The sequence below is a fragment of the Quercus lobata genome, chromosome 3 (assembly GCF_001633185.2).
Source record: "Quercus lobata isolate SW786 chromosome 3, ValleyOak3.0 Primary Assembly, whole genome shotgun sequence".
NCBI classification, from domain to species: domain Eukaryota; kingdom Viridiplantae; phylum Streptophyta; class Magnoliopsida; order Fagales; family Fagaceae; genus Quercus; species Quercus lobata.
Window position 1 is genome coordinate 68,192,146 of NC_044906.1, and position 24,963 is coordinate 68,217,108.

The following is a 24,963-nucleotide window of genomic DNA, read 5'->3' on the forward strand; positions in this document are numbered from 1 at the left end:
TGATACTTATAAAGTAGAAGTTCTAAAGGATCCCGCAACTTCTGTAGAAGTTCTAAAGGATCCTGTAATTTCTGTAGAAGTGGAGGTTGTAGAGAAGAACTCTCCAAGAGAGCTAAAGTTATGTGTAGCTCTAGACTCTGTTAGGAGGTGTTTAGAAGGCCATATGATTAAGGAGAAAGGATTTGTGGAGAATGACCTTGAGAAGAATATCAAAATTTCTAAGTTCAATTCATTAGATGAGACTAGGAGATTTTTTTTAGGTGTGATTGAAGGTAATATAGATTTTAAAGTGTTACAATGTATTATTTTAAATTGAGATTTCTTTTTTTAAATTGAATTTTTTTTTTTTGCAGATATTAGGCAAGGAATTAAAGATAAAGTTTTAGATGCTGTTGTATTCTAGTCTTGGAGTAAAAAGTTAACTGCACCAATTGTAGAGCTAGAGATCCTTATATTCTATGGCCCACAGACTGCTGGTTCATATGAAGATAAAATATTGTAAGGATAAGATAGATGATAATTACCTCTTAGAGTGTGAAAATTTGATGAAAAACTATGTATTGCATTACTTCTCTAAGTCAGAGTACATTAGATATTTATACAAGATATAAGAGTGTAACTGCATATGTGCTTCATGCTCTTCATTTACCTTCAAACCTTTTTACATGTTGTTTTTTTTTTTGGGTGTGTGTATATATATATATTTATTTATATATATTTTTTCTTGTTCACATCTTAGGTTTAAAGCAATGAAATCACTGATTATCTTTTGGAGATGTCACTCGCCCAGACCTGGCACAAATTTGTTGCAATAACTTATACCGTATCTTATTGCAACAAAATGTTTTGTTGCAATAACTATAGCAAAGAAATATTTTGTTGTGATAACTTATTGCAAATTTTTTTTGTTGCAATAACTTATTGCAATGAAAAATTTCGTTGCAATAGAGCTTGATGAATTGAGTGATCTAGTCCCATCTATTGTAATAAAATTTATTTTGCAATAATATATTTTTCTTAATTTCTAATTTTAGGTTGCAATGGCAATTGCCCTTTTCGTACAAAAGGGTCAGTATTTAAATCTGGAGAGTTTGATGTGATTAGTGGCAGTAGAGACATGTTTCTAATCTTTTTTTTATTTTTTAATACCCTAGTTTCCAATTTTTGTTATTTTCTAATTTTAGGTTTATTTACATTGTTAAGGAGATGCAAGTTTCATTAAGAGTTATGGATTTCCTCAGCAGATAAGAGTGTTACAGTGTCTTGTGATGCAGCGATAAAATCTCTTCCAAAGGAGATGGCTGTCACAACCTTTATAGCGAGGGACAAGCGGTCTATTCCCTTGTTTGCTAGAGTGTGCTGGGATACAAATTCAAGAAAAACACTCAATTAAAGGAAGAGTCATTGAGGCTTTAGACTACTTATTTGGCTCATAGAAAATTCTTGACTGAGTTGCATGTGGAGACGGATTTGGTCATGCTGCTAGGGATATTAAATTTTGGGTATAGAGAGAAATATGTATCTTCTTATCTAAATTGGAGTTTCTTAAGTAGGTTCAAAGAAGAAGTAGTGAAACCAATCGATATTTGGTTTGGAGTAGTTCGTGGTTCGGTGAATAGGGTTGCTCGCAACTCAAAATAGATTGGTTGCCTCTACCACATTCTTGAATTCTCTATTGTTGCAAGCCAAAGATGTGGTTGCAATGGTCATTACCCTTTTCATGGATTCCCGATTTCGGTTTACAAAAGGGTCAGTATTTAAATCTAGAGAGTTTGATCTAATTAATGACATATGTATGTTTCTAATCCTTTTTATTTTCTAATACCCTACTTTCCAATTTTTCTTATTTTCTAAACACCAACCCATTTAATAATTTTTCATTTTCAAAAAAAGAAAAAAAAGAAAGAAAAAGAAAAAGAGGTAGCAATTAATAAAGCCTTTAATTTCTTGGAAGAGAGCTAGTACTACGAACCAATTAATAAAGTCTGCTTCAACTTTTCATAAAAAGATTCCCAACTCCAACTACTCCTTAACTTTTCTGGTCCCTTGAAATTATGGCAGCCCAAAACAAGTCCTTATGTAAAGTGTAAATTTTTTGAAACAAATGTTAGTCGGCTTCAACTTTTTATAAAGTGTTCCAACTAATCCCACTAATTGGACCCAATTGTGCCCACTTCCAACCCTAATTTCAGCTATACTCGTAAGGTAGCCATTGAAGGTTATTCCAAAAAAAAAAGTTGACATCGAAGGTCTTTCCGAGAAAATCAAATACATTAAAGTTTCTTTGGTGATCTAAATATGGGGAAGAAAAAGGTAAGTATGGTAAAGTATAGTAAACTACTTTGTTGCAATAACTTATACCGTATCTTATTGCAATAAAATGTTTCGTTGCAATAAAAATATTTTCTTGCGATAACTTATTGCAATTTTTTTTTTGTTGCAATTACTTATTGCAATGAAAATTTTTGTTGCAATAGAGCTTGACGGATTTCGTCACATTGCCGGGGTATATGTATGTTTTTTTTTTTTTTTTTTTTTTTTTTTTTTTTTTTTTTTTCTTTTTTCTTGTTCAAGTCTTAGGTTTCGATTATTGAAATCACTAAGTCTCTTTTGGAAATGTTAGTCACGCAAACTTGGCACAAAGTTGGAGAATTTCAAGGCCAACGATAAAGAGACAAGGGTATGTTTGTTTTCATTCATAATGAATTTTTTTTTAATGATTATGCTTTAATGTAGGACAAATTAGGGAGTTGTCTACATTTATTTGTGATGGATTTAGGGTTAGGAAAGAATAAGAATTAGAGAGAAATAAGGGCAGGGAGGTGGAATAGATGGAGAATAAGGTGTAAGAAAACAAAGTTCATAAAAAAGAACACGCTTGGAAAAGTGTGGCTCTATCTCATTTTTCTCGTTTTTCCATTTCTATTCTACTTGATCGTTGTAATATTTAAGTAATAATCTGATGCTAATGTTATTATGAAAAATATTTTGAGTATCCAAGAAAATTATGAAAAATAATCATATTGAACATATATGAAAGTGCATATCTCAAGTAGGTTGACAAAATCTAAAACTCCTTAAACAAATATTTTCTTACCCATACTAAGTAGGTAGTCACCACTTTGGATTTGATAATAAATTTTCTTTAGACACATGTATTAAATAATTGTATAAAAACCAATAAAAATTTGTCATGTATATTAAATCTAATTAGCATAATCAGTGTAATCTTATAAATTTTCAATTTTTTTTAAGCTCATTACAAGACTAGGTTTTTTTTTTTTTTTTCTCCTTCCCTTAAGGATGAATCTATTATTTTGGAGGTGAAACTCTTAAAAATATTTATTTTGATTAACAAAAAGGAAAAAAGAAAAACAGAAAGACTATTAACCTTTTATGAGGAGCATGGCATAGAGGTGTCAGTGAAGAAGACCTATAAGCCAACAAATTGTATGTAGAAGCAAGTTATAAAGTCAAACATACGAGTCTCTTAAAGCAAAGTTGTGTTTAATTACGATTAGCTATTATAAAGCCAAGTTTTAATAATTCTCAGTAAGAAAAGGCTGTAACAGGACAATTCCTTTGTTAAGTAGGTCATACTTGAGAAGAGAAGCCCTCATCCAACATTAGAAAACAACAAAAAGATTTTAAAGGAATAATTAAAGGAATAACAAATCAAGAAAGGCATGCTTCTCTAACATTATCTAAAAACAAAAAAAACAAAAATTAAAAATTGATTTGAAGAGCTTTGAAAAAGATTGGCCAGACAAACACCATGTAAATGGCTATGTTTATTTGGGTTGCTATGGTAAAGGTATTAGTAAGGATTTTTATTTATTTATTTTTTCCTTCTTTTCAAGTGAAAGTTAAGTGATTTTTTTGTGAGTTTTCTCGAGAAAAGAAAATGGTTTTTGTTTGAATTTGTGAGGTAAAGAGGGTTTCGAGAATTGGATGAAAAGGTTTACAAGTTGTTAGAAAAGAAAACGAGAAATCACAGAGGTTTTAAAGACATGAACTGAAGCCATGGAAAAAGCTTAATTATGCTTTCGCGAATAAAAAATGTTGTGACTTGTAAGTTGTAACAAGCCAGCTAGTAATACTTTTTTGGATTGGAAGATTTCAAATTAAATTTAATAATAAGAGATTTGAGATTTAAATCTTAACTACATCATAAATCAAGTGGTGTATTGACTTGATGATAATGTTGTGAGGCATATCAAAATGCTCAAATCAATCATTACCTAAAGTTTAATTTAATAATTTTTGAGTTTCATATTAAATCTTGAATTTTTAAAATTGTTCGAATGTAAGCTTTAAAATTTTTTATATTTGATTTAGGGTTTGTTTTATTGAGTTTTATTAGGGGTTTAAAAATGTAGATTCAATTAATTAAAACCATACAGTTTAATTAATTGTAATCTTAGATATCAAAGTTTTCGAACATTTTGAGACAATAAAATTATTGAAATTATAAGGTCTAGTTTAAAATCAGCTTCTTCTAAAAAATAAAAAAAATAAAAAATAAAAATCAGGTAGTTTAAATATAATTTATGATTATCTAACTTTTTTTTCCTTTATGAAATGACAAGGGTCTAGCTGTGACTTCATTGGTTGGGCATAAATGTGGGCGTCCAACCTTATATGTTGAGTTTAGACCTTTCTTTTATGCAAGCTAAGTGGGAAAGGATGACAGATTATAAAGAAAAATTTATGTGGCCTTGGTAATTTAGTCTATATTTGAGAATTTAATATTGTTCCCAACCATTTTATTGTATTCAGTTGGCTCAACATATTTAAGTTGACTGAAAAGTATATGGTTGAGACACGATGAAGTTCAATGGCGGTGTCAAAGCTAAAAATCCCAAGTATTCATTGATCAATTGAATTTGATTTCTCAAAAAAAAAAAAAAAAATTTGAATTTGATTTGATTTCCAGGATGGGGCCCCTTAATTGTATTAGAAGTTCTCATTAGAAATCAGAAAAGGACCAATATCCAATACCTCAATGAGAGTAATGCAAGATGGAGAGCTTGAAATTACTAGTTTTTGGTAGTAGATGGATAGCCCTTTTTTTTAAAATATATATATATATATATATTTATATTATAAATATAAATTTTTGACTTATGATGTTTACTTTTGATAATTGTGCTCTTTAGTAGATTAAGGCATTAATCGGTTTTTGGTGTAGATGGGGATTGTACCCTAGATCTCTTATTCAACCATCAGAAATTTTATTAGTTGAGATAACTGGAACCCACTGAGCTTAATAACTCATTCGATGGTATTTTGCCTTACATGCAAGCCATGAGTCATGAGTGTTATGGTAGGGAACTATGATGGAGAGCTTGAGCTTGAAGCTTGAAGCCTGATTTTCAACATACATTAAGAAACTAGTAAAGGAGAAAGCTATAGAAACATGGGATGGGAGAATGGTGGATCAAAAATTGAAGCAATTACTATTGATATCACATATTAATCTTTTTTTTTTTTTTTCGATAATTTTTTTAATAAAATAAATTAAAACTTAATTTTTTATTAGGATTTAACACAAACCCTGATCCTTATACACCTCTATCTCTATTTAATTGGACATTATTTTTAGAAATACTGTTTTCAAACCAAGCCCATATTCTGGCCCAAAAAGGATAAAGAAGAAAAGAAGCCCAGATAAATTTCAACCATAGTTGGGCTTAAAGTTAAACTCACCCACATCCAGATGGGTCCCAAACTCTCCCACCACCAGAACAAGATAACTCCAACGTGGCAAGAAGCTAAGGTCCATGTTGGATTTAACAGGCAACAAGGTCAGCCACAAAACTTGCCCCAAAAATCCACAATGACACAATTTCCCATTCATAAAAAAAAACCATGTCCAGCTTCACTAACACAAGCACTGCTCCAATTCATGCCCAACTCACCAAACCACACAGACATGATCACAGGAAGAAAAGCTCAGTCCCAACTGTCAGAGCCTCATTTCCTAGTGAACAAAATGTGAAACATAGAAGAAACTTTGTAGCAACATTGTTAGCAACTTCAATGGCAGCAATTGGTGTACATGGCACACCAATTGCACTTGCTCAGAATTGGGGTACACGTTCATTTCTAAAGGAACGTTATTTTGAGCCAGGGTTATCACCAGAAGATGCAGTGGCTAGGATTAGACAAACTGCTGAGGGGTTACATAGCATTAGGTACATGTTGGACACCATGGCTTGGAGGTATGTCTTATTTTACATTCGATTAAAGCAGGCCTATCTTTCTCAGGATATGAAAAATGTTATGTCTCTGTTGCCGGAAAATCGCCGGAAGGATTATGTTAAAACTGCAAATGAGTTGGTGGATAACATGATGGAGGTATGTTGTTTGTGTATCCTTTAAGAGTTTATGGCAATCTTCATCGTATTTGATTTGGTAGCAAATAAAAATTTGACTTTGCTCATTGTTGACACTTGACATTAAATTGGTGAGACTGAGACTAGTTTAGAAAATTATTAAGGCTTTTATGATAAGAATATCCAAAGGCACATGTATTTGTTAGAATTTATGTCGAAAATTAGAGAGAGAAAGGAAGCAGGTGCACATAAAAATTTAAGTGGTTCGACTTGGCCTATATTCATAAACAATTACATCTTTACTGTTTTGAATTGTATGTTTCAATGGGCCCATTAAAGATATAAGTGATAGACTAAACTCTAAATTAATTTCAGAATTACTTTACATGTATTAGAAGTAATGTTACTACAAGTATGATTATGGTTACTTTATTAAGCTCTGCGACTAGGTTATAGTACATTGAATCTAAATTAGTTATACAACCTAATCCAACCTTATGCCTGGATATCTCTAATATACATTTGACATATTAATTGTAATATAGTTCTATCTTTATTATTGTTCTTTAATGTGTTGGGAAATTTTGTTGTACATGGTAGAAGAGACCTTCTATCTTTGAAAGGTGAAGTTTCACCAAGTAAAAAGAATTCGGGATTTTACAAGTTATCAACAGAACTACTAGTGAGATTTCCTGTTTCTGTATTTATTTAACTAACTTTTTTTTTTTTCCCAGCTTGACTATTTTGTCCGCACGCCGAAAGTATATGAATCATACCTATATTACGAGAAGACATTAAAATCAATAGATGATCTTGTGGCATTGTTAGCCTAGTACAAGATGGAGTTTTATGAGTGCTAAAATGGGGGCATGGCTGCAGTTCTCAATCAATTGGAAACTTGAGATTTCCAGTCAATTTAAGGTGATTACAAGAAAAATGTTGAATTTCACTGGACTTTTGTGCTGAACTCTGCAATTTGTTGATTATTATGTAAGGTGTAGATTGAAGGAATATATAGTTATATACCATAGCTTAAGATCAGGTTATATTGTTATGTGCATGGGAATATTTATAAGAATAGGAAAAACATGTCTATAAAATAACAAAGCCCAAAACTCCAACAAGAGTCTATACAAACACATTATAAGAAGTTCATAGACATGACTTCTGACATACTTTATATTACCATTACAGAGAGAAATGTTAAGGGCACAATTTTCATAACTTGTTAACATGACAAGTTTTGATCAAAATAACATCAGTTTACAAGGATTAAACTACTGACACCACATTATATTATGTACCAATCGTAATAGGTTACGTAAGCAGTTGTGAAAATTTTTATCTAGATTTATGGTTTCAGAACCCTTATAAATGAACATGGATGTCTGTATGTCATAGATTAGCATCTAGAAATAGCCACAGCAGAGGTAACAATTAGCAGCATGAATATGAGTATTCCTCCAAAAGAGCCAATCAAAGATCCAGAAGTGCGCTCACAGAAGGAATTGAATTGTTGGCAGATTGCAACCCAATTTGCACTAGCATTCCCATTGTGTGCCAAGTATACTATTGCTGTTGCTGCAGAAGCTCCAGCAGTAAGAAGAGCCAACATTACCTTAACAAAAGTTGAAACACATTTTCATTAGAAATCTTAAGATTCTTTAATTATGTGCATAATAGATTGTAAATTTTTTTTTTTAATGTGGATTAAATAAATTTTTTCCTGATGTAGACAAAATGATGTAGTTTTATTGTATGATTGTTTTGAGATTATGTGGTACTTAAGAAATACATAAGCATTGGGTATATGGACAAAAGGGTCTATTTCAAAACGAGACATAATATTAAGAGACACAATCAAATTATCCCAAAATTTAAGGGTGTAAATTGTAATTTAGTAGCACAAAAAAAGGAAATGAGATTTTTTTTATTGAAAAGGGAGATGAACCAAGAGTCTTTTAGCACAAGTACTAGTACTTTTCAATATTTCTAATAGAGGAATTCAAGATTTAAAACCCTCTTCTCAAATTATTAAAAAAAGAAAAGGAAAAAGGAAAAAAAAAGTTAGAGAGGAGATAAAGATTGACGTTGTCTTTATATATAAAGCAGGCCACTAAGCTAAATGGTAAAGAATAAAATTATGGTCTCAACCAAGTTAGTCTAATATAATGATACAACATATTTGTATTCTTTATCTTTTTTATATATATATATATATATATATTTATATATTTAAAAAAAAGCTAGCAAGGAACATATTTGTTGACTGTTAATTACTCCAGAAGTTTAAGCTTATGGTGAATAGCTTTATCCTTTATTTATTTGTGTCCCAAGTCCTGACGTGATGCTCATATATATAAGTGAGCTCATCCATGAAAGAATGGGGGTGGAGGTAAAACTGATGCTCATCCTTATATATGCTCATCTATATGTGAGCTCATCCATGTATTTTCTAGCATAAAGTAGTTTTGACTTTTGAACATTAGGATCTTTTGCACTCAATGTTGCTAAAAGCGCGCTTTAGGTGCGCTTAAGCTCAAAGCTTGGAAACTCTTAAGCTCTCAATGCTTCGCTAGGCCAAAAATAAAGCGCATTTAACGAAATGCTCTTTAGGCATGCTTTTTTGGAGCTTTTTGAAGAAGCGCAAAGCATGCATAGACACGTTTTTTTATTTTTTATTTATCTTATTTCTAAAAAAGATATAGATCATCAAAATTAATTGCTTGATCTTAAAAGAAATGACATGGACCAATGATTTACTACACAACCACTATCCGTAGGGTGTTGTATTGCACGAATAATTTTATTTATTTATTTACGTGTCACAAGATAAGAACAATGTTAATTTACAATTCTTATATTTTTGGTCTTTGACTTTTAGATGTATGTTGATTTTACCATATACGGCATTTGATCATAACTATCTTGGTTATGTATTTTTATAAAGCAAGAGAATTATATAAAATATTATGTTTAAACTTTCTATGACTAAATTATTATGATATTGACCATTGATAATTGTTTTTTATTTACTATATAAAAATTTTAGGAATTAAAATGACTTAGGTAAGATTTGAACTTATACAAACATTATATAATGCACTAATCTAATAGGTAAAATATACAAATTTTGAGTTTTTTTTAATCATATGCTACCTATGAGATATTATATTTGAAAACTATGCCCCGCCCCATATAAGTTGATCCAATATATGCAGCATTATTCTTCTCACAGCTTATGAGACAATTATTATTTTTGTTTTTGGGTTTCTAAGCAACTATATGTATGGTTCTAAACTACCTTGCTGCTTTTAAGTACAAAGTATCTTTACCGTGTCAAAGATGACCAAGATGATCCTACTATTTATTGCTGCACTCCTGATGATGTGAAAGATAGATAGTGGGAGAGAAATTACAACAAGATAGCCACATACAATCGAATTCGCGATCACAAAGAACCTGTTTGATATAGATACTTAAATAGAGTCAAACTTTTATATATCAAGATAACAAAGTTACTTATAATAAATCCCAACAAATCAAAAAATGACTAGTGCATCATGATGCATAACTTACGTGAAAGTAGGAAGATCATTGTACTGAGCAGAAAATTGGACAAACTGTGTGAAAAATGGTAGTGTTTCGTTTGTTGTTCCCATTGCTACAGCACTTCCTAGTGTTCCAATAGCTGCAATAATTCGAAGAATTAAGTCCACTATAGAGAGCCCTCTAGTGACCCCTTGTGTTGAGGTTAAACGCTTGGAAGTTTCACCAGCCTCAAGTGGTTGAGGTTCTGTCTTCATTTTGATGGGGGCTAAAGTCTTCTTTTCTCTTTTACACTTTTAAGGCTTTGGATAATGCTAGAAGCTGAAGCTGCTTGACAGAGAGGTTAGGGAAGGACATGCATATATACAAATCATCACACGAAAGCAGATGTGGATTTTCTAAAAGAATCAACCAGTTAGAAACAATCAAAGTGGAGAGGTTAGCCAAGTTGAATTGATCTGAGTTTTGCTTCTCTAAGCAGATAAAATGTATGTCATTTTGTGACTTGGTGCAGGCCAAATGGTACATGATTTTTTATATATTATTTTTTTTAACACCAAACTTAGGAGGGAGCTTTGTATTATCTTAACAATCTTACCTGCTCATACTTGCTTTATCTTGTGGATATTTTAAAATATAACAAATGTCTTCCTAGCCAGTTACTAGCTACTCAAATTGTAACAAAGTCCTTGTCCAAATTTGGATCTGCTCAATGCCCTCTAAAATTAAAATGCTGTAAGCTGTATAAATGGGGCATTTAGCATCTAATCGAGGTTCTAAGCGTTGACACGTATAAGTTGGGGAGAGGTCAATTAAGAAGTTAATATAACGTATAGGAATATGAATTAATTTAAAAGTTTGGGCCAATGAGTTTGGTTTCGAGTTGTTATATTAATCACTTGTTCTTATCATTAATTAATATGTAATTAGTCACAAATCCATACAATGCATGAGAAAATTTAATATAATTGTTTTATAAGAATATAATGTAAATTTTTTAGGTTAATATTACACAATTATAATATTGTTTTATATAAATAGAGAAAATGTTATTAAAAGGACATTTTTTTTTTTAATATACCATAATCTGTTGACTAATTTGAACATATTCAAAAATATTTATAAAAAAACACTCTAATTCTATGGAACATATGTAACATTTTACATTAAGTTTAAAGTTTTATATTAGTTTAGAATTGTAGCATTTTTTTTTCCAAATATAAGTATAATGCCAATATTATTGAAACTTAAATTTTAAGGTAATCTTTCTTCTCAAAATTTTTTTAAGGTAATCTTTTAATCTTTATAATATTTATTACTTTTTTTAGAGCCAATATCTCTATTTTCTAATGCTTATTTTGTTTATATTTTTTAGCCCAAAACTAAAGAGTTTGGTCTAAATAGAATAAAATTTCATATTTTTCAACTCAAAAATCAGGGGGTGAATATTTTTTAAGCCTAAAAATGAATAGGTAACCTAAAAAAAGAATCAATTTAAGGCTCAATTAGTCCAAAATGGACAGAATGGATTGAAGTGGACCAAAGTGGACTGAAATAGATTGAATGGAAAAAAAAGACCGAAATGGACCAAAGTGACGAAATGGACTGAATGGACAAAAATGGACCGAAGTGGACTATACAGACCAAAGTAGAACAAGTGGCCCAAAATGATACCATAACATGGTTTAACAAGAGTGTACGTGGCAACAATAAATGCATTACCATCATCAATGGAGTACCCTTTACACAACCATAGATGGAGTAAACATGTGAGTCTCTTTTGTACAACTATAGCAGTTGTTAGCATGAACATCACATTGACTCATCATTAGTAGCGCTTTTTACTCAATAATTGGTGGGGCAAATATGAAAGTTTTCCTCCCTCTACTTGGCAGGACCCACTAGTGAACACTTGCCTAATTAAACCATCAGTGATAAAACCAATTATTAAATACATGAAAACAAAATGAAAAATGCATTTAGGCCCCTAACAACGACTTTCTACCAATTTTACCGATTGACAATTGATGTCCACGTGATTAATTAATAGGTTTCATGGATAATAGACACACAACAGTAATAGAACAATCACATCTCAACTGACACACTCACATCGTGGATTGTTTATGGAGTGAAAACCCAAAACACCTTACTATTCTTCTAGCTGAAGTCAGATTATAAAGCTAATAAGAAATTCTCAAAAGACTTTCACAAAATTTGACGCTCTATGTTATTTAGCATAACACATCAAATTTGCATTCCAAACTTAAGGCATCATCAAGCCTCTACCTTGAACTTGAGGGAAAGTATTAAAGATTTGAGTTATCATATGTTTGTGTAATGGCTTTAAATTTATTCAATCATGTGTTGGCTTTATCTTGTACTAAATTTTCTTGTAATTCAGCAATTAGAAACCCTGTATTTAGATGAGAATATTGTAAGGGTTGCGTGTGAGAGAGTATGAAGAATTGATCAAGTGTATACATTCAAGAGCATTTTCGTGATTGGAACTTGCGATTGACTCGCGAGTGGTGACTCGCTAGAAGTATCACATGTGTGAAGCATGCAGGAAGTTGAAGGGTCATGACAGTTGGATCACTACAGGACAAAAAGTACAGTTTGACCTTTCTGTTAGTTGGCGACTGGAACTCGTGACTCATCCCAGTCGCGAGTCACTTGCCAAAGCTCATTGTTTTGCAGAAAAATGATTTTTCACATTCCTTCTCATACCCTACTATAAATACCCTTATACTCACGAAATGTAGAGAGCTTCAAGAGAGAGAATTTTGAGAAAAAAACTCCAAAGAACAAAAAGATTGATTCATCTACAATCTTATACATTTGACTCTTCAAATTCCTCTACTCTCACCCTCTCCATTGACATACCCTTGAGAGGAGCTTTAGCCAAATCCTTAAATCACCATATTCATATCAATGAGAAGGCTATTTGGTGCTTGGAAAGCAGTTCAGAGAGGATCAATTCATTTGGTTGATGCAATAGGCTTTTTGCGGGATCCGGTAAGCTAGAGAAGATAACATTAAGTTTAACCCTGTTGGACTAAGAAGTTTGGAGAGTTTAGGTGTATCGGGTAGATTAGGTTTGGAAAGTCTATTGCTATTCATGTATTCCAACTGATATTCTAATAGATCATTTCACCGCTTGGAGGGCGGTAGATAAGTTTTTCGTCGAATTCTTCGGTTTTCTCTTCGATAACACGTGCTAATGTTATCTTGTGTTTGCATCTCTTTAACTCTTACTCTTTATTTTTAATTATTGCTCTATTGTGATTACATTATGGCTTAGAGTTGTTTGGTTGTTTGGGTGTAGCTTGTACTTATCATTCTGCACATATATTAATTTGAGTATAAGCTTGTGTTGGTAATTTTAAAATTTGAGTCTAAACATTCACTAGTGTTTTACACACCAAGTGAACTTTCATGACCCAAGAGGCTTAATATATTGTAAGCTCAACTAGGGGTAACTGTAACTTCGATATGTACCTTGGCCTGCTTAAAGTTTATTGTAACACAGTTAAGAATATAGTTGAACTCTAGCCGCTAAGAGTTTCATCCATGAATGTAGGCCAGACCGTATAATATCTGTATTTTCTTTCTCTTTTGATTCCACTCTTTTACAATCTAATATTTCTCACTCAATCTTTTATTTCAACATTTTTTTAAAAATAATGACTCTATCTGGCTATTGCACTTACAGACTTCAATTCAAGCTCAAAAGTAACCTTGGATGTGAAGTGTAAACTGGTGTCTATAATTGCATAACACATGTTTCATATTTTACACATGCTGAAGATTCATTGAATGAGACTAACCAAGGAATACTAATTTCAGTTAAAGCAAACTTTGTTGATAATTGTGTTTTATACTCTCATAGTATGTTCCGAAGTGAAAGCACGAATCATATTATATCTGTAATTGAGAATGAGTTCAGATTTTGGTGGACCCTTGCTTGTATAAAATGACAAGATACACCTGACTTTATGGAATTTTTTGCGAGATTATTTGGGTCCGTAGAGTTTTAAAAAATTGGCACTACACAAACATTGGCGGAGTGAACATTAACTAAATCATTGAGAGTTCATATCATATGGAGGAATCTATATAAAAAAACAAAACCATATGGAGAAATGTAAAGAGAGAACTTACTGCAATAACATTTTTTTATACATCTCTGAATCGCTAAGCCTCTTCCATTGCAAGTGACGTAATCACCATTACTGCTATTATCATTATCATCATAGATCTAACATGTGAATAGGAGATAAACATGTAGCCAAAGAGAACTTGCCGATTAATTCTAATAGAAATATATGAACATTTGATTCTATATATATGAATTCACATGGATAGTGGATACTTAGATTTACTATTTTATCATCTGAAAATTACAAAGCTATAAATAAAGCTTTCCGGCAAGTCATCCTTGGCTGCAGCAAATTACCTCTCATCCTCCACATGTAGGAGCTTGATGATAACACCTTAAACAGCAGCAACCAACAACAAGCATTTGTCAAGTAGGGAATTTGTGGAAGTGGGCTGGACAAGAAGAAGAAGAAGAAGAAGAAGAAGAAAAAGAAGAAGAAGAATCACAGAATGGGACTGTGAGCTTTGTTGTGTTTGAACTTTGAATGTGAAGTGTTATTCTTGCTGGTAAAGAGTTGTTATTATGTTTGTGTGGTTACTGGTTAGGTACATAGGCATGTTCACCCTTTTGTATGTGAAATTGGTGAACTTGAACCAATAAGATGAGAGAGAAGAAATGATTAGTACTTAAAGTGGGGTTGGAAATTAGATGCAACAATTGCATAGGTGTCAAGAATCTAGTAGAAATCAAATGTAAAGATAAAAAATATAATTCTATCACCTGCAGTGAAGATAGCTTATGCACTATATTGCTCTAAAGTCCAAACCCATCAAGATATTATATGTCTTTTCTTTTCTACCGACATGTGATTGTACAGTAATGTACTTTAGCAACAAATTGACAGTTTGCAATGAATTTTCTGCGTGTGATCGTTTGCCAAGTTCAACTTTAAGGACAGAGGCATTACTTAAAATTTTTTTTTTGATGAGTAGAGGCATTACTTAAATGAAGGTTAGGCCTCGATAGTCTAGCATTTTCTATTCAAAATTTACTTTTCAGCTTTTTCTTTATGCCAAATTAATTGTTTACTTTTTGTCGGCGTAAACATAATAATAAAAATAACACAAAGGGAAGAATGCAATCTAAGAGGCTAGTTCATTCTTGGATCTGGTTCATTTTCATTCTTGACATTTCTTCCCTTCACCTCAACTTATGTACGTATTTAGTTTAATATCTAAATTAATATATATTAGTCTATTAATTATCACAATTAAAATGAATAAAATAATCTCTTATTTTCAATGTGAGATTAAACATTTTCACTAGCTCTTTCTCTTTCATATTTCCATATCTTTACATTTATGTTGTAATATAAATAAATTTTAATAATATAATATTAAAATGCTCCAACACTTTTTTTAACAGGATATATTTACTTTGGAAAAAACTTGAATACATTTTCCTAAGTATTGTATTTTAAGTTCATAATTAAATTTAATCATGTAATTGCATTGGTTAATATAGCTCGTTGCAACCACATTGTTGAATTTAATTGAGAAATCTAAGGTAAATTGTTTATCTACTTCTTCTCTCCAAATCAAAGCCTTTCAAAAGTCTATGCAATGCAAGCAAATAAACATTTTATTCTACCATATACATAATTCCAAAGGGTCATTAACCTTAATTTTTTTTCCCCACTATGAAATATATATTTTCAGATTGGATTGGAATACGGGGTTAGGTACTGATTTTCAAGCTTGGGGGAAAAAAATGCAGAATGTGCAGCTTGACAGAGTTTTCAAAGAAGTTATGAGGAGATAGCATTACTTGGTGATGTAATGGAATGGGGCAGTGGATACGGTTATGGGCATGACATGGGCTGTAAATAAATTTTTTTTGGTACCAATTTGATCCTTATGAAACAGAGAACTCCTTTCTTGTGAACTCTGAACTCAGTCATCCCTATTTTCTGCCCCATCTTCAGGTGCAATTGTACTAGCACCCACTTGCTTCTTGGTCACGGGTTTAGAATGGAATCCCTCTACTCTTGACTTCTAGGCTATGCACCTAATATGTTGGACTATCTAAATTCTAAAGCTTACATCATTCATTTATAGTTTTTAATGTGAGAATTAAGTAATTCAACACTCATTAAGTTGTATTTCTTTTATCTTCAAAAAATCAAAATACACTGGAGTTTGGGTTCAAGTTGAACATCAAAGCGTTTCTTACAAAGTCTTGAAATATTTGTTATAATCCCTAAAGTACATTAGTATGTTCATAGCATTCATATTTAGAAAGTCTTTCACTTAAATTTAACTAAACCAAAGTGGACTGAAATGTCTAGTTTATGTACTTCAACAGGAGTATAGCAACAACAAATGTTATGTTTAGGATTTTAAATAATACGTTTAAGATATATATATATATATATATATTAATAAGTTTGGATTTAGAATAGTTGCTCTCAATCTAAACTTGTCTTTTCCCATTATGTAATGACAAAAAAATGGACCGAATGAATTAAAGTGAACCAAATGGACTGAAGTGGACACAAATGAGCTGAATTGGACCAAATGGACCGAGTTGGACTGAATAGGACTAAAGTTGACTGAAGCGGACCAAATAGGACCAAATACGATAGGTTTAGAATCAAAGTGGAAAAAATTGGACCAAATAGGACCTTGAAAGCTCGGATTTGTGCTAAAGCACAGGAGCTTGTTTAGACTCCCAATTAAAAATTACGGCTAGATTGCTTTTACTCTTACTTAAACAAAGTGCGGAACAAGAGTAAATGTGCGCAGTGAACTGATACTACTCTAGTGCATAAACATGAACAACAAATAATAAATGTAAAGTACAAGAGTAAATGAAAAGAGATGCAAACACAAGATAACACTAAGAAGTGTTATCGAAGAGAAAACTGAAAAACTGGGCGAAAAACCTCTCCGCAACCCTCCAAGTCAAAATCAACCTACTAGAGAATAAAGTTGGAGTACACAAATAACAAAAAACCCTCCAAGCCTAGTCTACCCAATGTATTTGAGCCCTCCAAACTCCTGCTACTAACAAACTTCTCGGAGTCATGTCTTCTTTAGCTTTTTGGATTACGTAAGACACCCGATTATATCCACCAAGCCTCATCAGCTTCTTTTGACAAATCCCTAAAACTTCCCAAGCTCCAAAACACTCTTTATACTCTGAATAGGTGTGAGTTGTGTTTGGGTACAAATCTCCTTTTAAGGTATGACAATGGGAGAGGGAAGGAGGAGAGGCTAGAATAATTTCTCACTAAGAATTAGTAGCTCTCTCTCTAAAAGATGGGTGTGTTGTGTTGTAGAAAACCTATCTAGGGTTTTTCTCCCTGAATAGCCTCTCATACTTTTGTGGGTAATGATGGTATATATAGGATGAGTGAAGGGTAAAAAAGTCACACTTAAAATTCTCCAGGCAGAATGTTTCGTGAGTATTTTTTTGGAAGGCCTTACTCACTAAACACTCGCGAAATGGACAGCTTGGCAAGACTTTTTAGCTTCCAGCATGTGCTTCTTACGTGCCCTTTTCGCGGGTTACTCTTCTTGTGAACTTCTTGCAAGCTACTCACAAAATCGCACTAATTCTTCATTTCATGCTCGATTCTTCACTCACTTAATACTAAACCTAATACAATTAAATCCCACAAAATACAAGGAACATAGTTAAAGCAAATGCAACACTTTTTGTCATGAAATAAAGCCAACAGAAAACATAGTTGTAAATCAGAACTTTACAAACCTTATAGGACCAAATTGGACCGAAGTGGATAGAATGGACTGAATAGAACCAAAGTGGACCAAATAAAACCAATATAGACCGAATAGAACCAATGTGGACCGAATAAGACCAAATAGGACCAAAGTGTTTAAAATGGACCAAGTAGAACAAATGTGGACCAAATTGGACGAAGTAGAAAAAATGAACCATAGTACACTACAAAAATATAAGAGACACACTTGTAGTGGTAAAATTTGGTTTAAAAATCAAATAAATAAAATAATGATGTTATGAAGGCTTCAAAGTGAGGTAGCAAATATAGATATGGAATATATATTATATTAAGTTTTATTTATTAATCTTATTTAAACAAACAATTCATGCATAATAAATAAATATAGGACATTCAATGTTTGGAACCTTGTTGTCAATCTGGGTTTCGATGTATTTGACATCATAAAATAGGGTGCACATAGTTGTTATTGTAGCTGCATGGGCTATGCATGTTTGGCATGTGAAGATTGGATAATCTTCCTATAATTGGTCATGGTGTGTTTCTTCTTCTATATGTCTCGCTGATGTTCCCACAACGGGTTTTCCATGGCTTGAAAGTTGGAACTACCACTATTGTTTAATTTTTCTATGAGGGTTCTTGCTTTTTATATAGATGTATGGGTTGACCTTATCCTAATTCTTTTAATCATATATGATTTCTAGGAGAGCAAGTTGTCTACACCTCCTTTACTGTGAAGCAAGTCAAAGACTTGCATGCCACTCTAAAAAAATAAATTCATAATGGGAGTTTAAATACAAGCTATGTATTGGGTCTTTACTGTGAAGCAAGTCAAAGACTTGCATGCCTCTCTAAAAAAAACAAATCCTAATGGCAGTCTAAATACAAGCTATGTACTGGGTATTAAAAGGAATGGTTGACATTTGATTAGTTTTTGTCAAATAAATAGGGAATTTAAAAAAAAATTACTTGTCAAATAAATAAAGAATTAAAAAAATTAAAAATTATGTGAAAAATTGTGAGACTACCAAATCTTATGTGGCATAATATGGAAAACTCCAAAAAAGTCATATCTTTGGCTATCATATATTAAATATTTGAGAGAGAAAGTACAATTTAATCCAATGAAGTCAAGAAGAATCAAATTAATATCTTTTTAGAGTATTAGCATCCGGTTTCTAAAAATTATCTCATTTTACCATTTCAAAAACTATTTTATCTATTACACCATACCACTTCACAACACACCTAACATTTTTTTTTTACTATTTCTATATCTCTCCCTTCTTTTTCCTCTCTTTCTCCCTCTTTCTTAAAGCAACCAACAACCACAACCACCATCAATCACCCATCCCCACCACCACGGCAACCCTCCACCACCACCATGAACCTGACCCATAACACAATAGCAAACCCATCCCCCACAACCAACATGGCAACAACTCCCCCCACCCCACCACATCAGTCACAAACCCAACCACACCTACACTCATCAAACCCACCACGACAAAAAAAAAAAAAAAAAAAAAAAAAAAAAAAGAACCCTAGCCACCACCAAAACCCATCAACCACAACCACAATTTCCACCATCAATAGCACAAAACCCATCCATACCCAAATTAACTAGGCCAAACCATGATCAAAACAACCCATAGCCAAAACCCATCACCAAAATCGATTAGCAAGCAAACCCAACACCACCCATACCCACGCCCAAAACCCATCACCAAACCCGATTAGCAAGTAAACCCAACACCACCCAAACCCACGAACACACCGATCTCGCTGTCACACCAACCACGCAACCGCAAACCACCAGACCCACATCGATATCGCAACCAGAATCACTACCCATCACCACCCATACCCATGACCCAAACCCACCAGACCCATGCCAATCTCGCAACCAGAACCACAACAACCCTTGACCATGCTGATCTCGACACAAAAAAACACCACCACCGCCGTGAGAGAGGAAGTGAGAACTGAAGGGGAGAGAGAGAGAGAATCAAAGAAGTGAAAGGGAGAGTGGGAGACGAAGAGAGATAGAGAATGCGAGGAGAGAGTAAAGCAAAAAGACTAAGGTTGCGTTTGGCATTGGCTGAAAAATGCAGCTTTTTTTACTATTTAACTTATTCTTGGTATTATTCAGCTTATTTTTGGTACTATTTATGAGTCCAATTGTATTTTTTGATACTATTTATGAGTTTTATTCTACTATTTCAGCTAACTTTTAGCTTTATTTACAGAATTTTCAGTAAAAAGTTTTCAATTTCAGCTAAATAAGCTGTTTCCAAAGGACTCTAAAAATATGAATTTAATATTATACCATTTTGCTACATTAACGTCTTACAATTATAAGTCCAAGTAAAGCATATCTTTTGTGCTTTAATGCTAAAATTTAGCATACCGTTACATTTGAAGGCCGGACACTAATGCTCATTTGAGATGCAATAAAGTGGCTTTAGTTTTTTCTAATAATACAAAAGAGAGGGAGGACGACAATGTCTGGCTTGCAAAATTCACATCTATTCTCTTTCCCATTACACAACTTTTTATTATTATTTATTTTTGAGATAAAAGATATGAAAGGTTAATTTAATAGAAAAAGCACTTCATCCAATGTACAACTTGATATTGAATAAATACAGCTCTATATCCGCTCTATCATATGGGCTAATAGACATGCAGCTTCACCGGGTAGTCTAGTACCTCATGTCCCTTGGTCTTTCTTACAAAACTTTCTGTGTCTAAGTCTCCCTCGTTTGTAGGTTTCGATTAGTTTAATTTGTAAAAATTTTTTTATGATTTAATAAAAAATATTGGGTTCAACCTTTGCTTATACAAAAAATCAACTAAAGATCTTGGTCTTTTGATAAATGCAATAAGAAAAGATTCAGGCCCAATCCAGAAGGCAGGCAACAGTCTTACCATTAAGCCCATTTGCTCTCAAAGCCCATGACCAACCCACCTACCCGAACGCTCAAAGTTCATCTCTGCGTACTGCGTAGTCTCTAGGCTGCTTTGTTTTAGTAGGACGGTGTGGAATTCAATCAAGTAGGGCCGCTTCTGCCGTCGGATCTAAGATCAATCAGGTTATCAAATCCATTACTCTCTGTATTCTTTTATTGCATGCTTTAAACAAAGCTTAGTAATTAGTATTCAATGTTCATTCATCAATATACCAATACCCAATACCGCTTTTGTAAATTTAACAACCTTGCAGCCATAATTATTGTGAAGTTTCAGCCTTTTGCTCATCTGGGTCTTTTTTTATTTTGGGTTTTTCATTAATGATTTTGCTCTGAAATGGGACTATAAATTTGAATGCTTGTAATAAATGCTTAGCTATGAACTAGTTGTGCTGGTGACCTGTATTAACAAATTTGTATTGTTCAATCTTCAATATGTTAACTTTAGCTGTGAACTAGTTGTGCTGGTCATTGAAAAAGTCTTTGTGCTGTTTTACATGACTTGGTTATTTATTTTGTCATTGATTTTGTTGGTTACTAAATTGGCTTGTGCATGAGTTTATTTGGTGAGATATTTATTGAATTTTCATTAGGATCAGAGTGTATTTGTGTAATAATTGACCATTTGAATGAATGAATTGGATGAGGCATAGGATTAGACAACTAATGGAATAAAGTGTATAACTATGACATAATGTAGTAAGTCTTACATTTTCAGGAGACGATGGGGGAACGGTTGTGATCAGTAGTCGGAACATATACGGAAGTAATCATTTGTGTCGTGTATTGACATTAAGCTTGAAAGGGGAAAATAGTTGGGAGGCTGAGAATTAGAGTTGAATGGTTAAAGTGGAACTCTGCATTTTGAGTGTTGTGTAATTACATTATTATATCAATAAAGCCAAACGAAATACAAAATTCTCATTTGTCAATTTAAGAAGCTTGTTTAGACTTTAGAGTAAGTTTATTTATTTTTTTATGAGGATGCTGAGATGAATTAGTAAATTAGTAAAAATTGCAAGAATGGAAGTGATTATTAGGACCAGTTGTATAAGGGCATGGTTTTACTTCTGCACTTGTAGCAATGTCAGACACTAAGGAACAAAGTCATAGTTATATCACATTCTGTGGCTTTATCTGGGTAATTTGGCAGGAATATTACATATCTTTTGCTACTTTGTTATGTTGATTGGCAACAATGAATGGATGAATGGGCTCATTCCTTTTGTCATGTAATTGCTGTGAAATTTCTCTCTTCTGTTTGACATTGCATTCAATGCCTGCACTTGTTGAGAAGTTTAAAATCTAGTTTTTTCATTTGTGATAGATATAAAATCAGTTGTTCATAGTTGCATTCCTCACCGGTGCAGAAAGCAGAAAATGTCAGGTGCAAATAATGAGGATATAAAGGAGCAGGAGCTTACTGATAATACTCTAAATAATCAAGTTGATGGTGACAGTTCCGTGGATGACCTTAACAAAGCTTTGGATAGAAATGATGAAAATCCCATGCCTTCACCCCAGCAGGAGGTATTGTGGAAATTCTTCTTTTTTATATTTGGGTTTGTTTTGTGAAAGAATATGGGCTTCATACGTAATTAGGATCTAGGAAGCAAGGACACAGGTATGGCACTGTGACACGAGCAAATTCTGAAAAATTATAACATGACATGGTGAGTATGACACGAGTACGGCTCCACAAATGAAGTGTTTGTGCTTCCTAGATCAGGATAAAGGACAATAAAAAATTGAACATGTTAAAAAATTCAGATCTCATGTTATTTAATTTGATACCCCTGAAATCATAAAAATGCTGAGAAAAGATTTTGTTTGGCCAAAATTTTTACCTGTCTCAGTTTTCACCACAAGACAACTCAGAAAAAATATAAAATTCTTAGAGGCAAGGTGGTTCACTTCCATTTTGTAGTGCCTGAAATTTGAAATCTAAAGCTGCGTTGCATTAATCATGACTTTCCAAGAATTGAAAAGCGGTGTCACAGGCATAGTTTTCCAAAATAATCTCATCGTATCATTGTCAATTTTTCATCATGGAATACAGTAAAATCAATCTCTGGTATGTCTTCTGCAGGAGGAGATAGTCAAGAAAAAGTATGGAGGACTATTACCCAGGAAGCATCCATTGATATCCAAGGTGAATATTTTTTTTTCCTTCCTCATCCTCTCTCTTTTTCTCTGAAGACATTAATTTAGTTCAAGTTTTACCCTGAAAGTAACCACAAATAAATTTTTTTTTTCTAGGACCATGAACGTGCTTTTTTTGATTCTGCTGATTGGGCATTGGGAAAGGTACTCATTTTAATTTCTTGAGAACTTCAAAACAGTTACAGTTGCTATAACGAGTTTTGACATTGACTGCATAATTTCTAGTTTGAATGCCTAATGTCTTGGCCTGCCACCTGCCTTTTTGACTTGTTGAACAGCAAGGAGCACAAAAACCTAAAGGACCCCTTGAAGCACTCCGCCCAAAGTTGCAGGTACTTACTGTTAAGTCTGGCTTTTTATTCTACTTGAAGTTTAGACTGAGCTTACTATGCAATAATTTAATAGATCTTTACATGCTATGCAGGAAAATTAATAAATTGCGTTGTTTATTACAGTTTTAAATTGTGTATATGGAGCTGCCTGGGGTTAATATCATGATAAACCTGCATATAACGCAAAGCATAATTAGAATCGGAAAGAAGACCACCTCTGCATGGGGTTGTTTATACTGGTTGGACAAAGAAACAGACACCTCTAGTTCCAGATAACTTGGGGTCAACTTTGATAATTTATTCATGTGCTAAAATTGAAATTTTAAAGTTTTATAGATAGCCTTGTTATTTGAAACTTTTATATATTAAATTACTACTTGGTGTGCATGCTTTGGTGCCTCTTGTATGATTATCACTTAGTATTTCACTTTAACAAAGGGCAAGATAACCATTATTGTTCTCAACAGTGACCAACCTCCTATTCCTGCCATAATTTGCTATAACTCCTGCAAAAAGAAAGGAAAAAATAAAGATAAAGAAAAAAGTAGAAGTCAATGATCTCTAGCTCAAATGACATCTATTTACTTTGTAAGAGGTTAAGGGCAAGGTGGAGAGTGAGGTTGTGGGTTCAACAAGACTCACCTAATGCATCAATAATTACTGCTAAAAATACTCTGGCAAAAGTAAAAAAACAAAAACCAAATAAAAGGTAACCAGATAATTCATAGCAACATGAAGTTCAAAAAAATCCTATACAACTAGGGCTGTGTTTCTTATTTTAGTTTTCCATCTGTCTTCATTTTAACAATGCTCTTTCTTCTTTGTGTTTTCCTTATCTTTCTTATGCTCATCAGCCGACGCCACACCAGCAAGTTCGTTCAAGGCGCTCAGCTTATGCTCCTGCAGATGAAGGTGGTGAAGGTATGTGCAATAAATGATCATGTCCTGGTCCTAGTGCATGACCAGTGAATCCACTAACTAGTATTTGCCAGAACAATGTTTCAGCCCCCCTTCTCTTTTTATACAGTTGATGGCAGCAACAATCACTCCATTTCATCTGAGGACCAAAGCTGTATGTTAGATGCTGGGGAACATAATGATACCACTTCTGATGGTGACAACAATGACAAAACTGGTTCCAATGATCAAAAGTGCCACGAGTAGTTGTCTGTGCAGAACGGCAAATGGTAACTTGAAGTTGGAAGCTGCTTAGACCTTCTTAAGGTCCTTTACTGAATAAGCAAAACATAGCAAAATTTTGCATCAATTTTAATAGCCATATAACATTTGAGTGCTTATACCATTCTCATCATCTGCTTGAATTCTCCTCTACTGCTTGTAGTTGACAAGAAGCTATCACATGCATCAGATAAATGCATTCTTTCTCTTATTACATGTGTGGCCTGTTTACCTTGTGAGAAGATGATGATATATCCGAGCCTCACAAACTAAGAGGGAGAATGCATATATTTAATGCATGAAATTGACCGAACATAAAAAGGTTGGAGGGAGATGGAAACGGGCCTCACAAAATGACAAGAAAGTGCCCGATGGCCCAAGTTTTGCGCGTCATCACCATTACAAAGTGTTGCTTAAAAGATAGATCTGAATGTTAATTGAGGCTTTTGAAGTTATGTATAAAAAACATAACTACAATTATTTGGAGTATGGAAACAGAATATAAACTAATATTAGATAAGTTTTCAAATGAAAAACATGAATAAGGCAAGAGTGACAATAA

General features: G+C 33.0%; 3 protein-coding genes across 7 annotated transcripts; 2 read left to right on the plus strand and 1 right to left on the minus strand.

The window, feature by feature from the left end:
* Window positions 1-5,834: 5,834 nt before the first annotated feature.
* On the plus strand, window positions 5,835-7,379 carry LOC115978697 (photosynthetic NDH subunit of lumenal location 2, chloroplastic). Its single transcript, XM_031100543.1, has 2 exons — window positions 5,835-6,360; window positions 7,073-7,379. The coding sequence occupies exons 1-2, from the start codon at window positions 5,872-5,874 to the stop codon at window positions 7,169-7,171; spliced, it is 588 nt and encodes a 195-aa protein (XP_030956403.1). The 5' UTR covers window positions 5,835-5,871; the 3' UTR covers window positions 7,172-7,379.
* Window positions 7,380-7,481: 102 nt separating this feature from the next.
* LOC115978698 (casparian strip membrane protein 3-like) lies at window positions 7,482-14,610 on the minus strand. 4 transcript variants are annotated; one of them, XM_031100545.1, is made up of 5 exons: window positions 14,347-14,610; window positions 14,052-14,122; window positions 9,918-10,214; window positions 9,674-9,800; window positions 7,482-7,956 (listed from the first exon to the last, which is right to left on the minus strand). In XM_031100545.1, exons 3-5 carry the CDS (start codon window positions 10,142-10,144, stop codon window positions 7,741-7,743), a joined length of 570 nt encoding a protein of 189 aa, XP_030956405.1. In that variant the 5' UTR covers window positions 10,145-10,214; window positions 14,052-14,122; window positions 14,347-14,610; the 3' UTR covers window positions 7,482-7,740. The 4 variants fall into 4 exon arrangements, with proteins under 4 accessions (XP_030956405.1, XP_030956406.1, XP_030956404.1 ...); XM_031100546.1 differs by having other exon boundaries at window positions 14,052-14,148; XM_031100544.1 differs by having other exon boundaries at window positions 14,052-14,610.
* Window positions 14,611-20,714: 6,104 nt separating this feature from the next.
* Window positions 20,715-24,607, plus strand: LOC115978982. Of its 2 annotated transcripts, none has more exons than XM_031100915.1 (7): window positions 20,715-20,850; window positions 22,055-22,257; window positions 22,817-22,879; window positions 22,987-23,034; window positions 23,169-23,222; window positions 24,077-24,143; window positions 24,250-24,607. In XM_031100915.1, the coding sequence occupies exons 2-7, from the start codon at window positions 22,108-22,110 to the stop codon at window positions 24,384-24,386; spliced, it is 519 nt and encodes a 172-aa protein (XP_030956775.1). In that variant the 5' UTR covers window positions 20,715-20,850; window positions 22,055-22,107; the 3' UTR covers window positions 24,387-24,607. The 2 variants fall into 2 exon arrangements, with proteins under 2 accessions (XP_030956775.1, XP_030956774.1); XM_031100914.1 differs by having other exon boundaries at window positions 20,716-20,850; window positions 22,098-22,257.
* The last annotated feature ends 356 nt before the right edge of the window (window positions 24,608-24,963 follow it).